At 40.2% G+C, this 23,677-nt stretch overlaps 2 protein-coding genes across 2 annotated transcripts; one reads left to right on the top strand and one right to left on the bottom strand.

The window, feature by feature from the left end:
* The first annotated feature begins 939 nt into the window (after window positions 1-939).
* LOC137291920 (S-antigen protein-like) lies at window positions 940-2,013 on the top strand. Its single transcript, XM_067823478.1, has one exon. The coding sequence runs from the start codon at window positions 940-942 to the stop codon at window positions 2,011-2,013; it is 1,074 nt and encodes a 357-aa protein (XP_067679579.1).
* Window positions 2,014-5,998: 3,985 nt separating this feature from the next.
* On the bottom strand, window positions 5,999-21,611 carry LOC137290969 (ATPase ASNA1 homolog). Its single transcript, XM_067822200.1, has 8 exons — window positions 21,461-21,611; window positions 17,718-17,865; window positions 14,438-14,492; window positions 13,513-13,606; window positions 10,187-10,337; window positions 9,634-9,741; window positions 9,012-9,212; window positions 5,999-8,535 (listed from the first exon to the last, which is right to left on the bottom strand). The coding sequence occupies exons 1-8, from the start codon at window positions 21,586-21,588 to the stop codon at window positions 8,413-8,415; spliced, it is 1,008 nt and encodes a 335-aa protein (XP_067678301.1). The 5' UTR covers window positions 21,589-21,611; the 3' UTR covers window positions 5,999-8,412.
* Window positions 21,612-23,677: the final 2,066 nt, after the last annotated feature.

The raw sequence follows: 23,677 nt of genomic DNA, 5'->3' as shown, positions 1-23,677 counted from the left end.
AGATAGAGAAACAATAGCACTTCCATGTAGAGTTGATGTGATGACAGATACAGCCAAGGGGGGATGACCAAGAAAGGCTACGAATGCCATATACCATAATTAAAGAAAGTGACAAAGTGGAACAGGGTGGCTGACACGTCTAAATTACACTGCGGCAGTGTGTTATGGATTAAGAATGCAGATTGGCCTCAAATAAATAATTACAGTCGAACACCGTTTCCTCGGACCCCACATATCCGGCGATTTTTATGTGAAGCGAAACTTACGTCCATTAATCATGCTCGCTTAACCGGATTTTCAAACTTTTCCCACAGATTTCCATTGGAAAATGATCCAGTTATCTGGACAGAAAGATCTGTGCACACGTGCATGTGTATGTGTCACGTCAATACCGTTTACCGGGGATTAACGCTGCACGTACATCTCCATAAAAATCATCGTCAGCACCATCACCGAAAATATGGGTCTTTGTCATTTGTCTAAACAGTGTACGATGTCCTATTCAAATCAGTTGCGTGTGTTTCTGATGCAGACTATGTTGTCTGCACATCAGTGTCATAAGGCGGGAAATTCACTGACGTTAACGTTACACGCATTTGTCATCATTCGTCCCGTAGCAACACCTGTTTAAAGACAATGAAAGGTAGTTTGGAAAAAATGCTTGTAGTCCTTATTTTCTTGTTCATTTGTTATGCTATAGAATAAAATCACATTTAGTCATGTAATGAGATATGTCAGCGTCGACTGAAACGTGGTCCTGCCGCGATCTATTATTGACATAACGAGCTGTTCATTATTGCATTTCTATGTCGATCTTTGTCTGTTTAAAGACCAACCACATTATAACCAATACATATCTTAAATTGAAGCATCACGTTTTAATCCCTTTGCTGACAACGCAAGCAATACCAAGTCGTCAATGGTGATTATTATAGGGTAATGAAGAACCATCTGGTTTGGGACTTGAAGTGTATAAAAGCTGTTCTGTGTCGAACCAACATCACCACTCTCACTATGAAGACTTTGCTGGTACTACTTGCGCTCTCCTTTGTTGCCACGTGCTGGTCGCAACCAAGTGGGAGGGAAGGCCAGGGCCCACCCCCACCAAGTGACTGTCCTCCCCCTTCTGGGGGTAGGGGGCAATCCCGCCAACGCAGACAAGAGAAGCCAGAAGGTGACCGCCCACCTCCAACAGGATGTCCTCCACCTCCAGAAGACATGGAACAATCCCGACCACGGAGACAAGCACAAGGTCCCGAAGGTCCCGAAGGTCGGAGAGGTGAAAGCTCCGAAGTCCCTGAAGGTCAGATGGGCGAAGGCTCCGAAGGTCGAAGAGACGAACGACGTGAAGGTCAGATGAGCGAAGGCTCCGAAGGTCGAAGAGACGAACGACGTGAAGGTCAGATGAGCGAGGGCTCCGAAGGTCGAAGAGACGAACGACGTGAAGGTCAGATGGGCGAAAGCTCGGAAGGTCGAAGAGACGAACGACGTGAAGGTCAAATGGGCGAGGGCTCGGAAGGTCGAAGAGACGAACGACGTGAAGGTCAAATGGGCGAGGGCTCGGAAGGTCGAAGAGACGAACGACGTGAAGGTCAGATGGGCGAAAGCTCCGAAGGTCGAAGAGACGAACGACGTGAAGGTCAAATGGGCGAGGGCTCGGAAGGTCGAAGAGACGAACGACGTGAAGGTCAGATGAGCGAAAGCTCCGAAGGTCGAAGAGACGAACGACGTGAAGGTCAGATGGGCGAAAGCTCCGAAGGTCGAAGAGACGAACGACGTGAAGGTCAGATGAGCGAGGGCTCCGAAGGTCGAAGAGACGAACGACGTGAAGGTCAGATGGGCGAAAGCTCCGAACGTCAAAGAGGCGTAGACTCAAAAAATCCTGAAGGTCAGAAAGGCGAAGGTCCCGAAGGTCAGAGAGGCGAAGGTAATAAAGGACCCGAAGGTCAAAAGGAACAAGCATCTGAAGGTTCCAAAGAAATGCCCAGAGGACCACCTTCAAAAAGGTATTGACTTACATTCAAGGATAGTTTCTTCTGGCCTCAATTCCTTATGTCTGTGTCGTACGTACGTGCTTTAAATTCATATTTGACAAGACGAGTCTAGATGTATCTTGTATATAGTGCCGTTCATGCATTTGTGACAAGGGACACGTGGTTGTTAAAAGTCACGCATCAAAACCGTAGGTCGCCTTACCAATCTGAGTGAAAAATCCATGAAATGAATTACTGTATTACTCTTCTCATCTTTTCAGACAATGATTCCTGAGGAAGAAATAAAGCAAAGCAAATATGAACGATTTAGTGTATTTTCTGCATGTGGGTGTTTGATATCAAATGTGCTTAACTGGGCGTGTGAAGAAAGGATATTGTTTTGAATGCTTCGTGGTATTAGTATTTTCATACAAAGAGAACCCTAAGAAATGGAATGGGACACGCGGCCATTATGTCTGTGTCGATTCGCTTTGCCAGAAAGCTGTGATCACAGGTTCTTATCCCACATGGTTGTGTTTCTTGGTTCGACAAGACGTTTAAGGGTTTGGAAATTGAAATTTAGGCCCTCGCTACTAATTCAGCATTAAAACGCTGCGGTAAAACAGACTTATTCATCCCCGTTATCATTGAAGGCCGAACAAGGGGTTCCGGTTTAGAACTGACCCGCAACTTTTGCTGTTGTCGCTGGAAACAACCAAGTGCACTGGATGCTAGGCTCTGTAGCTACAACGGTCTTAGCTGCCTAAGTTTTGACTGTACATTACAATGATCCTTGGCTTTGTCAAAATGGATGTGAACGCAGCTGAAATCAAAGATCACGATTACATGGATTTATAATAATTAAGCGCTAAGATTGTATGTTGTAATCAGGCCATGTGTGATTGTGTCATCCCGTAAACAGACGACTTGTATTAATGATCAAGTTGTATACATGCCAACATTTACATGCAGCCGTCATATAGATGAACTATTACAGAGTTCTGCGTCAAACAGCAAACGTATATATACGAAACAGTGAATTCGTGGAACAGTCACACTACTCCCACTAAACTGGAGCTTGAAGATCAAGGTTATCAATAGCCTCCGCCAAGTCAAACTTAGGCTAGAAGGCATAACAAACCGCTGCCTGATGACGTCAGTTCAACCGGCCAAGCCTCACCCTCCTTGCTGCATTTTCTGGAACAAAACGGGATTGACCTTGCATATTAAGGAAGGTTTTGTTAAAAGCTGTCTACAATAGGACATTTGATTTAGATTTATGAGCATTATGCTAATACATTTTATGATGGAAAAGATATGTTCAAGCGGAATGACTTGAGAAAGGTAAATGCACGATTGGGCAGTTGCATGAACACCTTCGACATGAACACGCCATTGCTCATGTGGGAACTTGTGGAATATGCCGGATATTCAACAACCATACACTGGTGAGTGTTATGAGCAATTTTGAATATTCAAGCCTGTCACTTGGATAATGTTGTACAGATGTTCACCGTTGGTCTATGACTAGCTTCACTTCGGACTATCTCCTACTTTACTGCTCAGAGTAGCTCAGCCCGACTCCACCCGTGAACATCCGGGGTAGAATAGGCCTTCAGCAAGCCATGTTTGCCATAAAAGGCGACTATGCTTGTTGCAAGGGGCGATTAACGGGATCGGGTGGTCAGGCTCGCTGACTTGGTTGATGCAGTCATGTCATCGGTTCCCAGTTGCGTAGATCGATGCTCATGCTGTTGATCACTGGATTGTCTGGTCTATACACTCGATTATCTACGCCATATAGCTGGAATATTGTGGAGTGCGGCGTAAAAACAAACTCACTCATTCGACGTGACTCACTCGCACAAATGCCATCCAAGCCTACAACGTTTTAAATAAACTGACAAGACCTTATAACCATCAGTTTAGCCTGAACGATTTGAAACTTTAAGACATTTTACATTTATGAAATATATTCAATGTGTTCATGAGACTGACAACTGACTGAGCACTTGTATGTTTCAACAACTGTAATGTAGAAGTACGGTTCACACAAAGCATTTATTTTTTTAACACATGAACACAAGCAAGTCATATGAATGACTCCATTAACTTTTAGAAGACTTTTTCTATGACTATTCTATTTTTATTCCCCCATCCAGTTGGCAAAGAGGCCAACGCGAGAGGCGACTAACGGGATCGCGCTGTCTGCCTCGCTGACTTGAATGACACGTCATCGTTTCCCAGTTGCGTACATCGATGTTCATGCTGATGATCATAGGATTGTCTGATCTAGACTACTTAGAGGATGCCACCATATGTATGGAATATTGCTGTGTATGATCTTAAACAACCAACCAACAAAGCAACTTCGTAGTAAAAATAAGTGAAACTTTAAAACATCAAACCGGTTCTTTTCTGACACACAGATTCAGCTACACGGGAGAAAGGTAGAAATACTTAGATGCAATGGAAACAGCGTATGCAAACACAGGTAACCAGCGTCGCATGTGGAAGAGCATACAGAGAGAACATTTTGTCCTCAAGGGCAAGCTGGAGCGGTCACTTCAGGAACTGGAAAGGGAACGGGAGTTGGCATCCAGAAGATTGCGGACAAGGATGAACCGGGCCATTCATCAGGCCGAGCTAGCACAAAGGGAAAAGAAGCTCCGGCACTTGGAGCTCAGCAGTATTTACTCGAGAATATGGGAAAGGTTATTACGTGCCCCTGACTGTTATATGCGTAAATAATTTTATAACTGAGCATCTCAAAGATTTTGAGTAGTCCATTCATAAATATTTCTTGCTTGTTTCCTTGTATCCTATACTGATTACTGAGGATAACCAAGACAGTACTCTTTTGCAATAGCGTTCAATAATTGGTACTTTTGTAAAGATCACTTGGTTTGAAACCGATTGTGGGTTGGTTTTTAGTTGCTAAGCAGGAAGTATGCAAGTTTTGCATATGAAAAATGAAAGCATGTTTCATGGTGACTTGGCCGAAAAATAAAAACCATAAACTGATTCAGTTATTCATTTCAGTTTAAAGATTATTGTAGAGTATATTGTACTAAATGACATTCGGATTCGACGCCACTTGTTGGAGATTTATCATGTTTAAACCGTTCAAGGTTTCTTTGTAAATGAACTTTGGCGAGGTGATAAATAAAGAGCGTGAAGGTATGATTGGCCTTGATAAACAGTATCATTAAGTATGGAACTGGATATTGGGGTATATGTAGAATCGCAGGTGTCAAATTGTCAATGGATTGTCTGGTCCAGACTTCATTATTCACAGATGACCACCATATACCTGGATTACTGCTGAGTGAGGCAATTAATCAAAGTAAGTTTATTTTACACGGCCTTTAGCAATATTCCACCAATATCACTTGGACACCAGAAATGGGCTCCACGCATTGTACGTTTGTGGGAAATGGAACCCAGTCTTCCTCGTGACATGTGAACACTTCAACCACTAGGCAACCCCACAGGTGTCCCCCTCCCCATTTCCCCCCTGAACAAAGAAGCAATGTTGTTAAACACAGCTCCATGATTGCAGCTTGCCAGGATCAAAGTGGGTATGTGTTTGAATGAGTGAGTCTGCTAGTAGGCAATTTACCAGACATCTTAAATCTGAAATAGCTTCACACCCTCTATCCGTGACGGAAACCAAAAGGTTTACAAAGCAAGGTGACCAGAGTGAAAAGAATATGTTATTAGCACCTCAACAGCAACTCTAAGTCTGAAAGGGAATCCCAGCTGATACTGTGAGTACAACATTAAGATCAGAATCTATACCTACACTTTGTATGCCTACAAAAAAACTGATTCCCTCTGGGTTACTATTTGCCAAAGAAGCGAATTCAACATTTGAAATCTCCCATGGATTGTGAGTAGGGATTCCAATATCAACTATGCATTTAAACCAAACAGTTGCATTAGAGAGTCAACTGTAACTTTTAAAATGTGGAATCCCATCTGCTAAGTATTCTGCATACACTAGACAAGACACAAGCAATGACTGGATATAGAAGTGTTCCTTTATTTAGTTGTACTTGACATTAATGAATTAGACAATTAAAAATTACACTGTGTTATCGTTACCAAACAATCAATCAGAAACGTTTCAAGTAAGAGGTAGGCATGTACATCCACATGTAACAGAAGTAAACCATTTCACTTGATGACATCCACAAAAAAGCAGCACAAAGAAGCTGACATTTTTTTAGTAACAAAGACAATTCATTCATGTTTACATAATGCCCAAACAGCCAAACATTTCTTCATAATGTAAAATTAAAACAAAATTCATTTTGGTCCTTGGCAGTTTCAAATAATGCATTCACTGCCAGTGACTGATAATCTTTACAACTGATAATGCCTCCAAGAAGAAAGCTTAAATGTACCAACAGAGTAAAATCGTTCACATCTTCATCAGACATATGATATTTATACCATGCCAAAGCTAAGAGTGATCTTTAGTACCTACATGGGTGGAAACATCCAGATTCTTATTTTTCATATGATTCCCTAAGGCAAAATATCACTTTGTCATGGTGGAGTGACATCACGAACAATGCTGTGACATCACGTTTCTTCCATGACGTTGCGTTCAACAAGTAGTGATGGCGGGTTGGGAGCCTATGTTTGACAGTAGTTTTGGGATGATATTCCTCAATTTGATGCCTTCAGTAATAACAGAATATCATATTCGTGCCCATATCATACTATCTTTACAATATTCATCCACATATGCACAGTAGTTAAACATAGTAAGACATGGGTACTCATATAACATCCTCTACAAGTTTTAACCCCTTTAGAAAGTATCTCAGTCACATGACTGATCAGCATGGAGGTTGTGGACACATCAATTTGAGGACTCCCGACAGCATGGATGTAGGGTTGAAGAGCAAGGGCCACTGTCAAGGTAAATCGAGCAAGGGGCCATTGTCACAGTAAATCAAGCGGCGACACTCTACTAAAGGGACACAACTCTGCACACACATCACAGCCATCCAAAATGGTTGGCGTAAACACTACACTCAATAAATATATGTACTTACATGTACCTAGCAAGGTGACAATTACAGCTTATTTTCTGAAGAGATACAGTTGGACATCTTCAACCATGGTACATTAATACATTCCAGTTATACCATATCTGTACCTTGGGATATTAAACACAAGCTCTAGAAGGTCTCCGGGTAATGGAAATGAACATACAAACTTAATGTTCCATTGTATGACAAACTGGGGGGAAATAATTACAAGTTTGGACAAATGATACACTGGACCCTCAAGGATGCTGGTTATAACATAGGATATTTTACCAAGTGGAAAAGAAATCTCAAATGACTGTCATGATGTTATAAAGTAGCACGTACATCACTATATCCATAGGTATTTAATGGCCATGATTATGCTCTTCTGACAACTGACTTTCATAATAGCTCCTGTTGGAAAACAAGGTTTTCTTCTTGCTTTCTGCATAACTGGAACAATACCATATCACAATTGGGATCAAATAACAGGTTTGAACATCACCTGTGAACTGAACCCTATTTTTTTTCATCAAAAGGTAAATGAAACAACAGTGCTGGCTCCATACTACTGAAAATGTTACTTTAATTGCTGAATCAATAATAAACTGAAAAATATTCAAGGATACTCAACAGAAAGGATAACATTCAACAGAAATCAACAGCATCAACAAATAGGTCTGCCTGTGCCTTTTGTTGTTAAGTCATAACTCATGAATAAATCCATATGTTTGCAGTTCATCATACATTTTGCAATAAATAACATACAGGCAAATGAAAAGAAGTACTTATCGTAGTCAAGACCAAGGACAGTTTCTAATATGCTGACCACATCTGATGCAAACCTTTTATTAATGCATTCCTTCTGCCAGTTGAAAGTGAACTTTGTAATCTCATTAAAAGCAAGACTTTGATACATTACCTCATTGGGAAGATTTGACAACCCTTTTCTTGAAAATGACATCTTTTAGTGAACACTGACCATCCAGTCTTCAATAGGTTCTTGATCTGTTTACATGTCCATTTTCTAAAATGATCTTTACCACCTTGATTCAGAAATTTCTATTTGTTAACAAAATAAAAGTTAACACAGTACACAAACATTACCTTGATAGTACTCAATTTGATGTGGGTATCCACAACAACGAGGTGACAAAGTTTCTTTATATACATTCAGAACTGGCTATCTTATTTCAGATACAGAAATAAGATATGCTGTTGTGTGCTGCAGCTGTGCTTGGTTGATTAGATTGTTCTCCTGATCTGACTGGAAAGGTTGTCAGATCTTCGTCAGAATACCCTAACAAAGCCATGGTTTTAATGAAACAGTGAGATTTATAATGACACAGATGAAGGGGAATCCTTTCACCAGGGTGACATATCTTGTGAGGTTGTTAGTCTGGGGAGTAGGGCTCTATCAGGTATCTGGAGAAGTTTTTGATCTTGTCCACACCACGAACCTCGGCCTCTTGCAGTGGCAGTTTTGTTATGTGAAAGTCCTCATATAAGTCAGATATCTGTAAACGTGAAAAAGATGAACAATTACTTTCAAAACTACAGATATATTTATAAGACATTTTGTCAACTTAAATTGTTTTGAGACTTAAAAACCTGAATTGCATCAAAATAAGTTATCAAAGTGAAACCATCTATTTCTGGCCACATATCTCAATTTCATGAATATATCTAGAAAGATGGAGAGTCTCAACAGCATATAATTATTACCAATGGACACACAAACATGCTAACGCATGGGTTAGACAAAACTTAACCTACATTTTGTCAGTCACAGCCAGTTTGCAGATCAGTTGGTAAACAGAATCTAGGAAAAATATATCTAGCAATTTATACTACACAAATCAAAGGAAGTGATGAAACTCACAGCAAGAGAATTGTTAATCCTTCCTGACGACGTCTACAAAAGTCAGGTAAGGAAGGAACTTCTGTCACCAATGTTTCAAAAGATCTGGCATATTTCAGTTGAAGCAGTTACCTGGTCCAGATACTTGGCTTGTATTTTCTGCCTAGCTCTGCACAGATTACACGGCTGTTCCCCTTTCTTCAACATGTGAAGCTGGTTGACGATGATGTTGTGAGTGTCAATCTGGTACTGAGTAAGCTCCTGCACTAGTCTCTCCGTTTCGTACAAAGAAAGGAACTCTGCGATGCACACACACACAAATGTGGTCTGGTCCTGAAGTCAGAGGTCAGGGGTCATGATTAGAATTATTTTATTCCTGGGACTGAAATCGTTAGGAGACAATGATTCATTATCAAATGAAAAGGCTGCTTCACACTCTGACTATTGTCTCAAAGAAAATTCAAATTCAAGGTTAGGCCTGACGATCCAGTGATCAACATGAGCATCAATCCATACAATTGGGAATCGATGACTTGTCTACCAAGTCAGCAAGTCTGACCACCTGATCCCATTAGTCGCCTCTTACAACAAGCATAGTCGCCTTTTGTGGTAAGCATGGGTTGCTGAAGGTCTATTCTACCCTGGGACCTTCACGGGTCTATCACAGAAAAATTTAAATAGTACAATATGTAGGAACTAAATTCCAAACTGATCTCATATCAGGCTGTATTTCATGTCTGCAAACTATACTTACAGCATTCCTGAATTGTTCATTGACCTGCCTGATGGTCACCAGCATGTCATCAAACTTCTGGGACATCTGGTCAGCATTGAGGTCCTGCATCCCTAGCATCCCTGCCATCTGAAACACACCAGCATTTACCACTCCTGGGCTCTGTTTCACAAAGCTCTTGTATGTCTAAGATCTCGTAACTTTTCTCGTAGCATTTGTACCTCCTAAGTTACAGCTGAAATCTTCAGCTTACGAGCTTTGTGAAATGGTACCAAGATTCATCGAAGTCAGTTGTAACTCTCAGGCAATGTTTTCCGCTGTCTAATTCAGTAATTGGCCAGCCTGTCTCTTTATCATTGGATTTCCACAAAACAACATACTTGATATAGTCAGTCAGAAGTATCAGATAACAACAACCTATTCTGATAAGAAGATAAATTGAGTACCACACCATCGTAAAAGATTACCAGTACCATTGCAGAAAATACTTTCTCAGTCAACTTTATGTTGGTTCATCAATATGGACATAATATATATATATATATCTGAATTTGTACACATGGCATTAAGTTACCTGTGAAATAAATGGGCTAATTTGGTTCTTGAGACGGAGAAGTTTACCAAGCCCTTTCTCTATAACAGTCGGGAAGGACAGGAGACGAAGTGTGTGGCCAGTTGGAGCAGTGTCAAACACTACCACTGAGAAATTCATATTCTTTACGAGTCTGAATGATAGAAACAAAGTCATGTTATGAAAGCCAAAGTATTTTTGCATTGTGAGCTTTGTTTTCCACTGCTTTTAGCGATATTCCAAACATATCAGAGTATGACAACAAAAATGGGCTTCACACGTTTACTGTAGACCAATTCTACACCCAGATCCAATCACAAGTCGTACTTTTTAAGAATATTTTGACTCCTGTAAAAATTGATAAAAGATAAAATATTACAAGGAACAATACTGGTAACTAATAGACATTAAACAACAACTGTTTCATTCAAAACACTCACAGATTCAAAACCTTCTTGGTGACAAAACAATATGTGAATGTGAAGTTCATATTTAGACATTTGGGGGTCTAGTTGTCCACACTACTTTGTCCAAAAGCAATTTATTTCTATCTTTTAAAGATAAGCACTTAAGGAGCATGGAAACCTAAATATCGAAAGAATTAATATGGTAGTGGTATTCCATACAAATTGAAAGAGAGCAATTTTTCCCAACTTTTAACAGTACTCATGTTTCACATTCTAGATGGGCTTCACACACTGACTGACTGGTTCCAGCAATATCTAACCAGGGGACACCAGAGATGATCATCACACACTGACTGACTGGTTCCAGCAATATCTAACCAGGGGACACCACAAATGGGCTTCACACACTGACTGACTGGTTCCAGCAATATCAAAGCAGGGGACACCACAAATGGGCTTCACACACTGACTGACTGGTTCCAGCAATATCAAAGCAGGGGACACCACAAATGGGCTTCACACACTGACTGACTGGTTCCAGCAATATCAAAGCAGGGGACACCACAAATGGGCTTCACACACTGACTGACTGGTTCCAGCAATATCTAAGCAGGGGACACCAGAGATGATCATCACACACTGACTGACTGGTTCCAGCAATATCTAACCAGGGGACACCACAAATGGGCTTCACACACTGACTGACTGGTTCCAGCAATATCTAACCAGGGGACACCAGAGATGATCATCACACACTGACTGACTGGTTCCAGCAATATCTAAGCAGGGGACACCACAAATGGGCTTCACACACTGACTGACTGGTTCCAGCAATATCAAAGCAGGGGACACCACAAATGGGCTTCACACACTGACTGACTGGTTCCAGCAATATCAAAGCAGGGGACACCACAAATGGGCTTCACACACTGACTGACTGGTTCCAGCAATATCAAAGCAGGGGACACCACAAATGGGCTTCACACACTGACTGACTGGTTCCAGCAATATCAAAGCAGGGGACACCACAAATGGGCTTCACACACTGACTGACTGGTTCCAGCAATATCTAACCAGGGGACACCACAAATGGGCTTCACACACTGACTGACTGGTTCCAGCAATATCAAAGCAGGGGACACCACAAATGGGCTTCACACACTGACTGACTGGTTCCAGCAATATCTAACCAGGGGACACCACAAATGGGCTTCACACACTGACTGACTGGTTCCAGCAATATCAAAGCAGGGGACACCACAAATGGGCTTCACACACTGACTGACTGGCTCCAGCAATATCAAAGCAGGGGACACCACAAATGGGCTTCACACACTGACTGACTGGTTCCAGCAATATCAAAGCAGGGGACACCACAAATGGGCTTCACACACTGACTGACTGGTTCCAGCAATATCTAAGCAGGGGACACCAGAGATGATCATCACACACTGACTGACTGGTTCCAGCAATATCTAACCAGGGGACACCACAAATGGGCTTCACACACTGACTGACTGGTTCCAGCAATATCTAACCAGGGGACACCAGAGATGATCATCACACACTGACTGACTGGTTCCAGCAATATCTAACCAGGGGACACCACAAATGGGCTTCACACACTGACTGACTGGTTCCAGCAATATCAAAGCAGGGGACACCACAAATGGGCTTCACACACTGACTGACTGGTTCCAGCAATATTAAAGCAGGGGACACCACAAATGGGCTTCACACACTGACTGACTGGTTCCAGCAATATCAAAGCAGGGGACACCACAAATGGGCTTCACACACTGACTGACTGGTTCCAGCAATATCAAAGCAGGGGACACCACAAATGGGCTTCACACACTGACTGACTGGTTCCAGCAATATCTAACCAGGGGACACCACAAATGGGCTTCACACACTGACTGACTGGTTCCAGCAATATCAAAGCAGGGGACACCACAAATGGGCTTCACACACTGACTGACTGGTTCCAGCAATATCTAACCAGGGGACACCACAAATGGGCTTCACACACTGACTGACTGGTTCCAGCAATATCAAAGCAGGGGACACCACAAATGGGCTTCACACACTGACTGACTGGCTTCACACACTGACTGACTGGTTCCAGCAATATCAAAGCAGGGGACACCACAAATGGGCTTCACACACTGACTGACTGGCTTCACACACTGACTGACTGGTTCCAGCAATATCAAAGCAGGGGACACCACAAATGGGCTTCACACACTGACTGACTGGCTTCACACACTGACTGACTGGTTCCAGCAATATCAAAGCAGGGGACACCACAAATGGGCTTCACACACTGACTGACTGGTTCCAGCAATATCTAACCAGGGGACACCACAAATGGGCTTCACACACTGACTGACTGGTTCCAGCAATATCTAACCAGGGGACACCACAAATGGGCTTCACACACTGACTGACTGGCTTCACACACTGACTGACTGGTTCCAGCAATATCAAAGCAGGGGACACCACAAATGGGCTTCACACACTGACTGACTGGTTCCAGCAATATCAAAGCAGGGGACACCACAAATGGGCTTCACACACTGACTGACTGGTTCCAGCAATATCAAAGCAGGGGACACCACAAATGGGCTTCACACACTGACTGACTGGTTCCAGCAATATCTAACCAGGGGACACCACAAATGGGCTTCACACACTGACTGACTGGTTCCAGCAATATCTAAGCAGGGGACACCACAAATGGGCTTCACACACTGTACTCATAAGGGGATCGGGCCTTCAGGATGACTAGTGAACACCTTGTCCACCCCATCGCCCAGCAAGCGTATAAATGTTGGAAAATTAACCCAGATAATCTATATCACAAGTGAACACTTTTACTACTATACAACTGCAACTGCACACACTGTTGTCCAAACTAACCTCATCACTTCAGCAAAGCTCATAGCTTCATCAATACCAGGAAAAGCTCCAAGCAACTCTTGCACCATATTCTTGCCCATGTTCATCATGTCAGCTGAAATTGATACATGTTATTCAAAGCATGCAAAATAGTTTCCAAATTTTGCTAGCCAATCAGGCTAACTATGCCTGAAAGTTACTTGTCCACAAAATAATTCACCTTTGAAAGTAGAAAAAGATTACAAAAATGGAGAAGAATGACATATTGGTGACATGGTTTCATCAATAAGCTGATAATATGATGAATATTTTCATCAGACCATAATCTTTGATGACTTAAAAGTGTATTATAACTTAAGAATTTGGAGAGAGTGATATATTTACAAAATGAACAGTTCGGCCTGTGACTGTGGAGATGTACTAGTGCAAATGGATTTTCACTAGCCAAGGGCTAGCATCCCATCCATCCATCCTCTCCTATCCTATCCTATCCATCCACAATTACCCACTATATTTTACTCCTATTTTGTTTTCACAAAAAGCCTTTAAAAGTTTGTCATCATAATTTACTTCTGAAGTGAAATAACCAACTCTATAAGAGACTTAATACCTCAAATACAAGAGTCAAAAAGTGGGGATTTAACCATTAGTTAAATGGTTAAATGTTCCTGAAATAAAATAGTGTAACCTGACAGTATTTTAGATTTGAGTCATTCAGCACACTTTGAAAACACTTAAAATGAAGCAATGCTGATAAAATGACAAGCAAAGCCTGCTCGGGACTTTCACTTTTACCCACATTTCACCTGCATGGACAGACACATGTAAGGATGGACACTGTCTTAATGGGATGAGATAAGACAGACTGGACTCAACATGTTATTGCTAACCGTATCCCCATTTTATCTAACTTAAGTTTACATCTGTTGAATGTGACCGTTCTTACCTTGTTCAAAATATTCATCTGGCAACTCAGAGAAACCCAGATTTGGGTCAATTTCCTGGAAAAGATGACAGAAAAAATAACAACCACATATCATTATAACAGCATCTACCATTAACATATTTCTAAAACATTTCAGTTGAAATGTTGACGATGCATTTAAACTCTTTTTGGAAGATGACAAAAGGAAGATGACATATCACCCAGCTCCCGCGTACTTGAAAGAACAAGTGACCTGACAAGTACTTAAACTTTAGTTAAAGTCTAGCTTGATGTTTCATGGAAACCAAAAAAAACAAAATTGACAAAAATCTGTAGATGACAAAAGGCACCACTTCAGATTCTGTTTGATATATCAACCAAGTTTTGCATAAAAATATGAGACGACGTTTGAGTTATGCTCCAGAAACAAAACCCACCTCACCCTTTTGTGACTAAGTCCAAAATGTTTCCATGTAAGCTGAGAAAAAAAATGACAAAAATCTGTAAATACCAAAAGGCACCATTTTAGGTTATGTTTGTTACATGCACCTATTTTCGTTGAAAAATATATTAAATGGTTTTTGAGTTACACTCCAGAAACAAAATGATTATGGACGCATGGACGGAACGAAAGATGGACGGACGGACAGACAGACGGATGAGGTGACAACTACTTCCCCAAAAATTATATGCTGGGGATATACAAATGACCACATCATTGTTGTAGCCAGTCACCTTGATTTAACACCATTTTAGCTATACTCCACAAAACCAGTTTGGGAACAGTGAAAATGGACTTCACACACTGTTCCCATATTGGCAATAGAAACCAAATCGTCCATGTGACAAGCTAACACAGGCTTCCCAGATGGCAAACCAACTCTTTACCCATTTGGCTACCACATTGTCCTCTAAATTTCTCAAGCTTTGCTTATGAACAGAGGCAGGCATCTAAAACAACATGATTCAGATGCTGTTGTATCAATAACAACATAATTTACTTCATTACTTAAAAACTACACTACCACCATGACTACCTGTCCAGAAAGATTGCATCGAAAGACTAAAACTGACATTAAAATGAATCCTGTCTTTGAACATAGTTACAGCAAAACAACCCATGACCATGATGATGAACATCTCTTGTATGAGGATGAGGATGAAGGCTCTTATGGATAGACAACTTTCTTGCAGTGGATGAGACATTTCGGTGTAGATTCTAACACCGTTGCCAAGCAAAAGATGATGCCACTTAAAAAAATCTGTTGTACATTATTCCACTATATCAGTGAGCTCTGAAATACAAGATTAATAGTTATGGTTGTGAAATTTCTGAGATTCATCATAATTCAACATTCACAAATTTAATCTAAAACTGACAGTTTTTCTGGAGGTTTTACTTAAAGGTCACACGCAACGTAAAACACAACCTTGCAGATTCTGATACCTTTAGGTATGCACTTACCGAAACAAATCATCAAAAATGCCAATTCAACCTATATTGTTTCACTAAATTTCCCCCAGCGCTGGGGGAAAAAGTGGTTTCAACAGCTGTGCTGCACTGCGCCCATAATGCATGCGCAGTGAACAGGTTCACGAAGCTTGAAACAGTATGCATGTCCGGAGTATGAGGTCGTGAGCAGTACTCTAATCTTGGTTGTGTACACAAACAAGTAAATAATCTACTCATTACATAAAAAAAACTTGTTGATTGTGGTAAACAGTCTCTGTCACAGAGAAAGCTCAATGTCTGGTTTATTCACACTAATATGTCTGCCTGCCTGTCTGCTAAAGACAACATGCAGTACACAGCTTCAATCATTGACCACATGCAATTTGACCTTAACACCTATCAGACTATATGACATAAAGAAAATAAATTGATTTATGACTCGTGCACCCGAGTCCCATCTCTGCCACATTATGTAATTAGGCAGGCGTGATATTTGTACACATGACATGTTTTTATGTCTGTGCGTTGCAAACAAACTACATCCATTTTTCTCGGATGACTGGATCTGACAGAAACAGGTGCAAACTCGTCAGTTTCAATTCCTGCTTTTTACTTCCACGAATGACAGTTTCCAGCCACGCAATAGTTCACCATCTCAACTGAGATGATTTTTTTTTTATTGAACGCAAATTCAGAGAACATGTATTTACAAAATCCAACATCTCTATATACATTCTTTATGGATAACAACTTCTTTTAGTGCACATATGATTTTGTTGGACAACAGTATACGAATCCATACTGAAATGACGCATCCAGTACAAAAAAAGAAGTTGTTATCCATAAAGAATCTTACTTTCTTATGACTCGCCATACTTCTAAAATGACCATCAAACAGATCACCCTTCTGTACACACAATCAGCCCTCAGCGTATCAGCAAATGAACTAGCCAATCGGAAGCCGTCGTTACACTCGAGTGTACACCCACCCGCTACGATTGGTTTCCGTCTCCCGAGGGCTTCATTTTTGGGGAAGTAAACCCAAGTACAAAATATTGCACTTTTGAATCGCAATTGTAGTAATTTGTACACTTATAATTTTGTTTATTTGATTTTTTAGAAGCAGCAATGTATATTATACGTCATGAATAAGTGATAAATGTGTTTTAATTATGTTTGATTTTTTGGTTGCATGTGACCTTTAAGTTTGTAGGAGCTGAATTATGATGAATCCCAGAAATCTGGGAAACATAATTATTTATTGCTACTTTTGTAAACCATTATTACAGAAAAAACATTTCTTCGATGGGGTCTCTGAGGGTAAATAACCAATCATATGGCAGAAAACACACTACTGGTTTACAATATAAAGACAACGTATGTCTCAAGTGCCTGTAATTCAAATTTAGATTGCAAATTGAAAATGTGTGACCAAATCTATGTCAAGGCTGTCAGACTACTGCAACTGTTGAACATGTTATATATTATCACACAAAATATATGTCTAATGATACTGCAATCCCTGGTTCCCGGACCAGCCAAGCCCAGTTAAGTCATTATAGCACATAGGAATAAAGTTGCAGAGATTTAGACATGTTCCACGATACCTTGTTTCGCTGTTAGCTTATAAATCTATTTTAATTATGAACATTTTTGGATGCAAAGGCAACATATGTCCCATGTGTCCATAATTCAAAATTACACTGTGAGTTGGCAATGTGTTCCCCAATCTATGTCAAGGCTATCATACTACTGCAACTGTTGATCATGATTTCAACTGGTTGGAGTCACATGCCTTCATGTAGATCTTGCACTGTTGACTGGGTTAAAAACAACATGTTCACTTACCATAGCATAGAGATTAGGAAATCCTTGTACAAGTGTTGGAACCTTGGAGAACTTCTGGTTAAATGCATCAGATATGTTGTGAGCAGGATCTGTGGAGATCATGAGAACAGTCTCCCTTTTCTTGGCCAGTTGAACAGCAAGACAGCAGCTGAAACATACAAACATGCCAAGCATCATCATAACATGTAAAATGAATGGGTACTGAGTACTTCAATCTGGTATAAACACTTGCTAAATGTGACTGGATCTTGATGTCTCAACGAGTAAAGAACAACATGCCAAGATGGGGAAATGTACGTCCTGACAGGGATACTCTATAACAGGGATTGGTCACTCGCTTGCTTTCCTTACCATTTGTACTAATTAACGTGTGCCTCATCATGCTCCACCGCACACGTCGACTTGGTTTGTTCTCGGCGCAAATCGGCTGCGCTTAAAAGTATTTCAACCAGTTTATTGTCGGAAACTCTCGGCATCACCAGGAGTAATACTCGGTAAATTGGAGTAGGCTCCCCTGAATGTTGTCACAACAAGCTGGTTACACTTCCTGTCGCCGAATGATGCATGTGTGGATTAATGAGAGGACTTGAGAATGTGTTTACACATTGCCTTGTTCAAAGACTCTCTGTTTATGTGACAATTTTGATACAGCGTTCGAAACGATCGCCAGCCCAGAGGCCCAGCGTCGGTTGTTAATGTATCAGGCCAACAGTTTCAGTTATCTGCAGGCCCTTGTGGTCTTCTGTCAGTTAGATCTCATTTCTTTTCAACTAGCATCGCGCCCATAATTTGTATTAATGTTCAGGAATTATCCCTGATCCTTCATGTTAGGATAACTTCCAGTTTCACTTCATAGTATTATATATTCAGTGCCGCATAGGAATGTCAGCAGTCTATAACTAATGTAAACTTCTCTGTGTTCCATACACTTCACTAATGGATTTTGTAGGGACTGTGAAACTCTCTACAATGAAGACTATTTTGTTTTTATTGGTTTGATTTCAACAAAATGGGTATGCAGACTTTAAAGACTGCAAGTGGCAGAAAGCCCTGATGGCCAAATGGCAAACTAAAGAACTGCAAACACTGTTATTATATGTATTTAAAATGATCTGTTACACAATTAAAATGTCTCATTATGTTTCAGTGGTTTTCTGTTTGTGTGGAATGCTTAGGCTGCATAAAAATATGTTTCTCAGGCACATTCTTTTCAAACGGACTTTGGTTTTTAATTTTTGATAGAAAAAATGTGACGAGGGAGGAACACATTTTTATTTCTTTTTCCTTCAGGAATACAGTTTGGAAAGTTAAGCACATGTTAATGAGTTGTAGATTCAGTCAGTCTCATTCTTACAGACACTCAGTCTATAATGGACAAATGGACGGTCGTGGCAAAGTCGATATTATTTTTTTTAAGAGGGCAGTTAATGAAGATGACCAGATGTCTTCCTGCATGTGCGCAATTGCATGGATACTGACAGAATGTCAACTGACACAGTCACTCCCACCTAAAAAAAACAGAAAGTTTAAAACCATCACAAAGCGTTAAAAAGTCCTTTGCAGTTTTGTCAAATATCAACAATAGTTTCAGAACTAAAACATTCAAGCATCAAAGGCATCCATGGCAGATTAGAGCAGATCAGATATGTCATACCTCACACTTTCACCAGATAGAATATTCCCCTCAATACTTAGAGGTGTATTTGAAAGAAATGAATTTTAGGACGACTAAACAAATTCAAACATTGGCTTGTAGTAATAAGTGATCAGATCAGATCAACGATATGTCATATTTTTCACACACATTAAATACTTGTGAATGTATACACCCTTCCAATTATTTTTTTAATTCAAAAAATCATGAATATTACTTTCAAATACCTCTCACCAGATGGAACGTTTCCCTAACAGAAATTAAAGGTGTGTGTGTGAAAGAAGTTTTTTGAGCAATAACTAGAAACACTAAAAAAATGCTGTCTAGTATTTCAATGGCGGATCAGAACATATCAGCAAGATGACACGTTTTTCACACACCTCAAATACATCCTAACAATATGTTTAGATTATCAAATTATAAATATTACCTGCAAACACCTTTCGGGTCATAGTATATTCCCCTCATAAATATTTAAGGTGCATGTGAAAGAGGTTTTGGAGCAATAACTAGAAACACTCAAAGTTATACTATTTCAATGGCGGATCAGAACAGAACCGCGAGATGGCACATTTTTCAACACCTCAAAAACACCCTACCAATTTTTTTAAATTATAAAATTAGCACTATTACTTCCAAACACCTTTCACTAGATGGTATGTTCCCCTAATGGAAATTAAAGGTGTATGTGAATTAAGTTTTTGAAGCTGAAACAAAAGCACTCAAACAACGCCGTGGAATATTTCAATGGCCAATCGGATCAGATCAGCGAGATGGCACATGTTTCACACATCTCAAGTACGTCCTAACAATTTATTTTAGATTATGAAACTATCACTATTACCTGCAAACACCTTTCGCCTGATGGTAAATTCCCCTGATAAAAATTAAAGGTGTATGTGAAAGACGGTGTTGAGCAATGTCTAGACACACTTCAAACAACGGCGTGTAGTATTTCAATGGCGCATCAGATCGGCCATCTGCCACATTTTTCACACACCCCAATTAAACCCCAACATGTTTTTAAGTCACAAAACTATCACTATTGCTTGCAGACACCTTTCAAATAAAGGTATATTTCCCTGCCAAAACATAAAGGAATGTATGAAAGAAGCTTTTATTGACGAAACTCAGTCTATCTTCGCAGTGTACCGATAATTGAAGCCAGAGAGTTACAAGATGCCGACTTGAAACTTTACTACAAACATATTTTCTTATACTGACACTAATTACAAATATGTGACTAGAACTGAAGTAACAGAACAGGTGACTTACATACTACGTGTAGGTTCCGAGTTGTCTCAACACTCAGCGAATGTAATCAGCTGTTGAAAATGAACCGAGCTCAATCTTAAATACTAAGCTGCCGCCATATTGTCTCCACTGTCACGTGACAAAGCGAGACATACGTTCAGCGGTTTTTCGAGGAGTTTCACCTCCCCTCTCTATATAGGCTCCCTGGTCCTGAAGGAGAATTGTCCAAACACCACATCTATACTGGGGGAAAATCATTAATTAAAGACACAAAGTCGTAAGATTGCAAAGTTTGAACATATAGAAATGAATTGAATGCAATAATGTCAAGATGCGTATTGAAATGCTACCTTCAAAATTAGGAAAAAGTTAATTTGGACAGGAATTTTGGATAGACATTATTGGGATTTGTTATAAACGCGCTGAAAACATACTTTTGGGGGGTCAATTTTTAGTGAAATGACACTTGAACTGGAATTAGCTGTGACAGCGATAATATATCTTAATGGAATGGAGACGCGATAGACCAGATCATCCAGGCCAGAGGCAGAGTGCACAAGTGTGATGGGGGTGGGTCGTCTTGATCCAATGATAGAAGCGCTCATAAAATAAGGTTTACAAGTCAGCATTAGCGCACTTCATTCCGAATTACTAATTTTATTAGATTACTATAATGTGTCTTACAAAGACCAACCTTGTTACATAAGTTCAGCATAACAGTCGGGAGCAGCTCAACACAAAAATATATCAACGAATCATATGTCATGACGTGTGACTAAATGACTTGCACATTATCTTTCCGACAGATTGAATCAGTGTCCTCATTGTTTATTACCTGGTAGTGGTTTTTCCCACTCCGCCTTTTCCACCGACAAAGACCCATTTTAGGGACGTTTGCTCTATTATATTCTTCAAAGACGGTTCATATGTGAGATCCTCGTCTGCATCTATGGATGCGGCCATTTTGTAGGGAAGGGAAGTAACTGCAACTTCCACAGAACTCACAAGAAGTCTTGCTTGTAGATTTTGTGTGTGTGTGTGCATGCGAGCTTAAGTAACCCTCGACAATTATTGTAATCATTTTTGGCAACTCTTAGCAGAATCTCTCGAAACATTATTTCCATTATTTTTGGAAAATAATTTGCAAATGTTTTGAGTCTGGACCAAATAATCCTGTGATTGATATGAAGTGGATAGACCAGATAATCCAATGACCAATATTGTGAGTGCTAATCCAAGCTATCGGGCTGCCATTATGTGCAATAAACCAAGACACTGTTCCAGATCAACCATTTTGTGGTGTCTTACACGAGAACATGTTCCTATATATACCTGAGAAGATCCAGGTTCGAATTGATCTTAATCCATGATTGTCATAAGAGGCGACAAAAGAGATCAGGTGGTCAGGCTCCCTGACTTGATTGACATGCATTATTGTATCCCATTTGTGTAGACCGCCACCATTTAGCTAGTATATTGCTGAGTGTGCCATAAAACTTACCTCACTCACTAACAAATATGTATGAATTCAAAGCCTTTATCCCCATTGTTTATGCCTTATTCTTCGTGGTGAATATAAGTGAAACTTTACCAGAACTTGTGATTTCCTCACAATGTTGTTAGCTAGTTATAAGAGAGAGCATTAATTACACCACTGAGTCATCTACACCACAGTCATCTACCTGTATTCTCTCAGATATTATCTACAGCTGCTTCACACCTCCACATTACACAGCTTGTAAACAATGTAACCAAGGTTGTCTGTCAGGGGTGTAATGGCACAATATTCGTTCTCAAATTCCAGTGGCCACCACTGATGCTATGGAATGTATGTCACAGGCAAGTTCCTTCTGAACCAGGTTCCAAAGCCATCAGTGTTGGAAATCCCTCCTACAATGACTGAAGGTGTGCTTACAGACAGCATCATTAACATTTTGATGATGATGATGATGATGATGATGATGATGATGTACAGCAGCAGTTATGCAACAATCTGAGTCAGCTTTTCAACAAACACAAGGACATTGTTACAGGCTGTTATTGTTGTGGTGATGGTGTTGTTTCCTTTTGTTGTTGTTGATGTTATCTTCTTTAAAGAGCTCTCATTTGAAAATGGAACACTATACTTGTGTCACTCTACCCTAATTTCAGTCCAATGAGACCAGTGATATATGGATGGCTCTTGCATAAAAGTCATATGAGCCATCCACAAAACACTCATCTCAATGAACTGAAATGTGTTAAAAGCATCACAGCAATATTGACATCCACATGAGGAAAGGTTGTAAATAATCCTAGGCTGTGCGAGTCAATCCACTTATTTGTATATGCAATAATAAGGCCATCATTGCAGCATCAACACACCTTACCTTATTACAAACTGCTTAGTCAGACTATTCCTAGTATGGAATCGAAACCTGAGAGAAAAAAATTAAATAAGCTGAACATAGCACCTGTTTGTAGGCTGTCTCTTGCTAATAGAAATGACTGTATATTTACTTCACTCCACTTGATTTCCCAAACCCTTTCTGTTGTTTGTTTCTCATCCCTTTCAAGACATGAAAAAACATGGAGTCTACCCTCCAAATACACTTGTTATCTCACTGAAAAACAACAACCTGATGATACACAAAGATCCATGTGGTGAAGCCTCCATCCAAATCTGCTCATCACCTGGTAAAACACCTGTTGAAACACCTGCTGAAGCCTGCCTAAATGTGAACAAGGATCAATATGGTGAATCACCATAATCTACCCCATTGTCCAGTCTTTCATAAAGTGTTCGTTTAAATGATAAGTAATTGAAGAAGTTACATCTTCAAAATGAATATGAAGTTTCAGGCTGATGTCCAAGTGGGTTCTGTGTACATGGATGCATTTTGTACAAAGCAATCTTCGTGCAAAGGTAACTCCCATACCGTAACACAGACTTAAGGTAGTTTTTGAGCTAAGATTGTTTTGTACACATGCACCCATGTCCTCAGACATTGGGTTTATGCCACAAGACAAGAATACCCTTCACAGATGCTCACTTGAAGTACAATCACAAGAA

The sequence above is a fragment of the Haliotis asinina genome, chromosome 7, assembly GCF_037392515.1.
Source record: "Haliotis asinina isolate JCU_RB_2024 chromosome 7, JCU_Hal_asi_v2, whole genome shotgun sequence".
Taxonomy (NCBI): Eukaryota; Metazoa; Mollusca; class Gastropoda; order Lepetellida; family Haliotidae; genus Haliotis; species Haliotis asinina.
Note: the sequence above shows the minus strand (reverse complement) of the source record. Positions and strands in the feature narration are given on the sequence as shown.

Bases quoted from the DNA above. Each gene is read 5' to 3' on its own strand.
- LOC137291920 (XM_067823478.1), top strand. From the start codon at position 940: ATGAAGAACCATCTGGTTTGGGACTTGAAGTGTATAAAAGCTGTTCTG.
- LOC137290969 (XM_067822200.1), bottom strand. From the start codon at position 21,588: ATGGCCGCATCCATAGATGCAGACGAGGATCTCACATATGAACCGTCT. The intron at 13,607-14,437 runs GTAAGAACGGTC...TATCAATTTCAG, and splicing joins AGATGAATATTTTGAACAAG to CTGACATGATGAACATGGGC. The intron at 8,536-9,011 runs GTAACTGCTTCA...TCACGTTTACAG, and splicing joins AAGCCAAGTATCTGGACCAG to ATATCTGACTTATATGAGGA.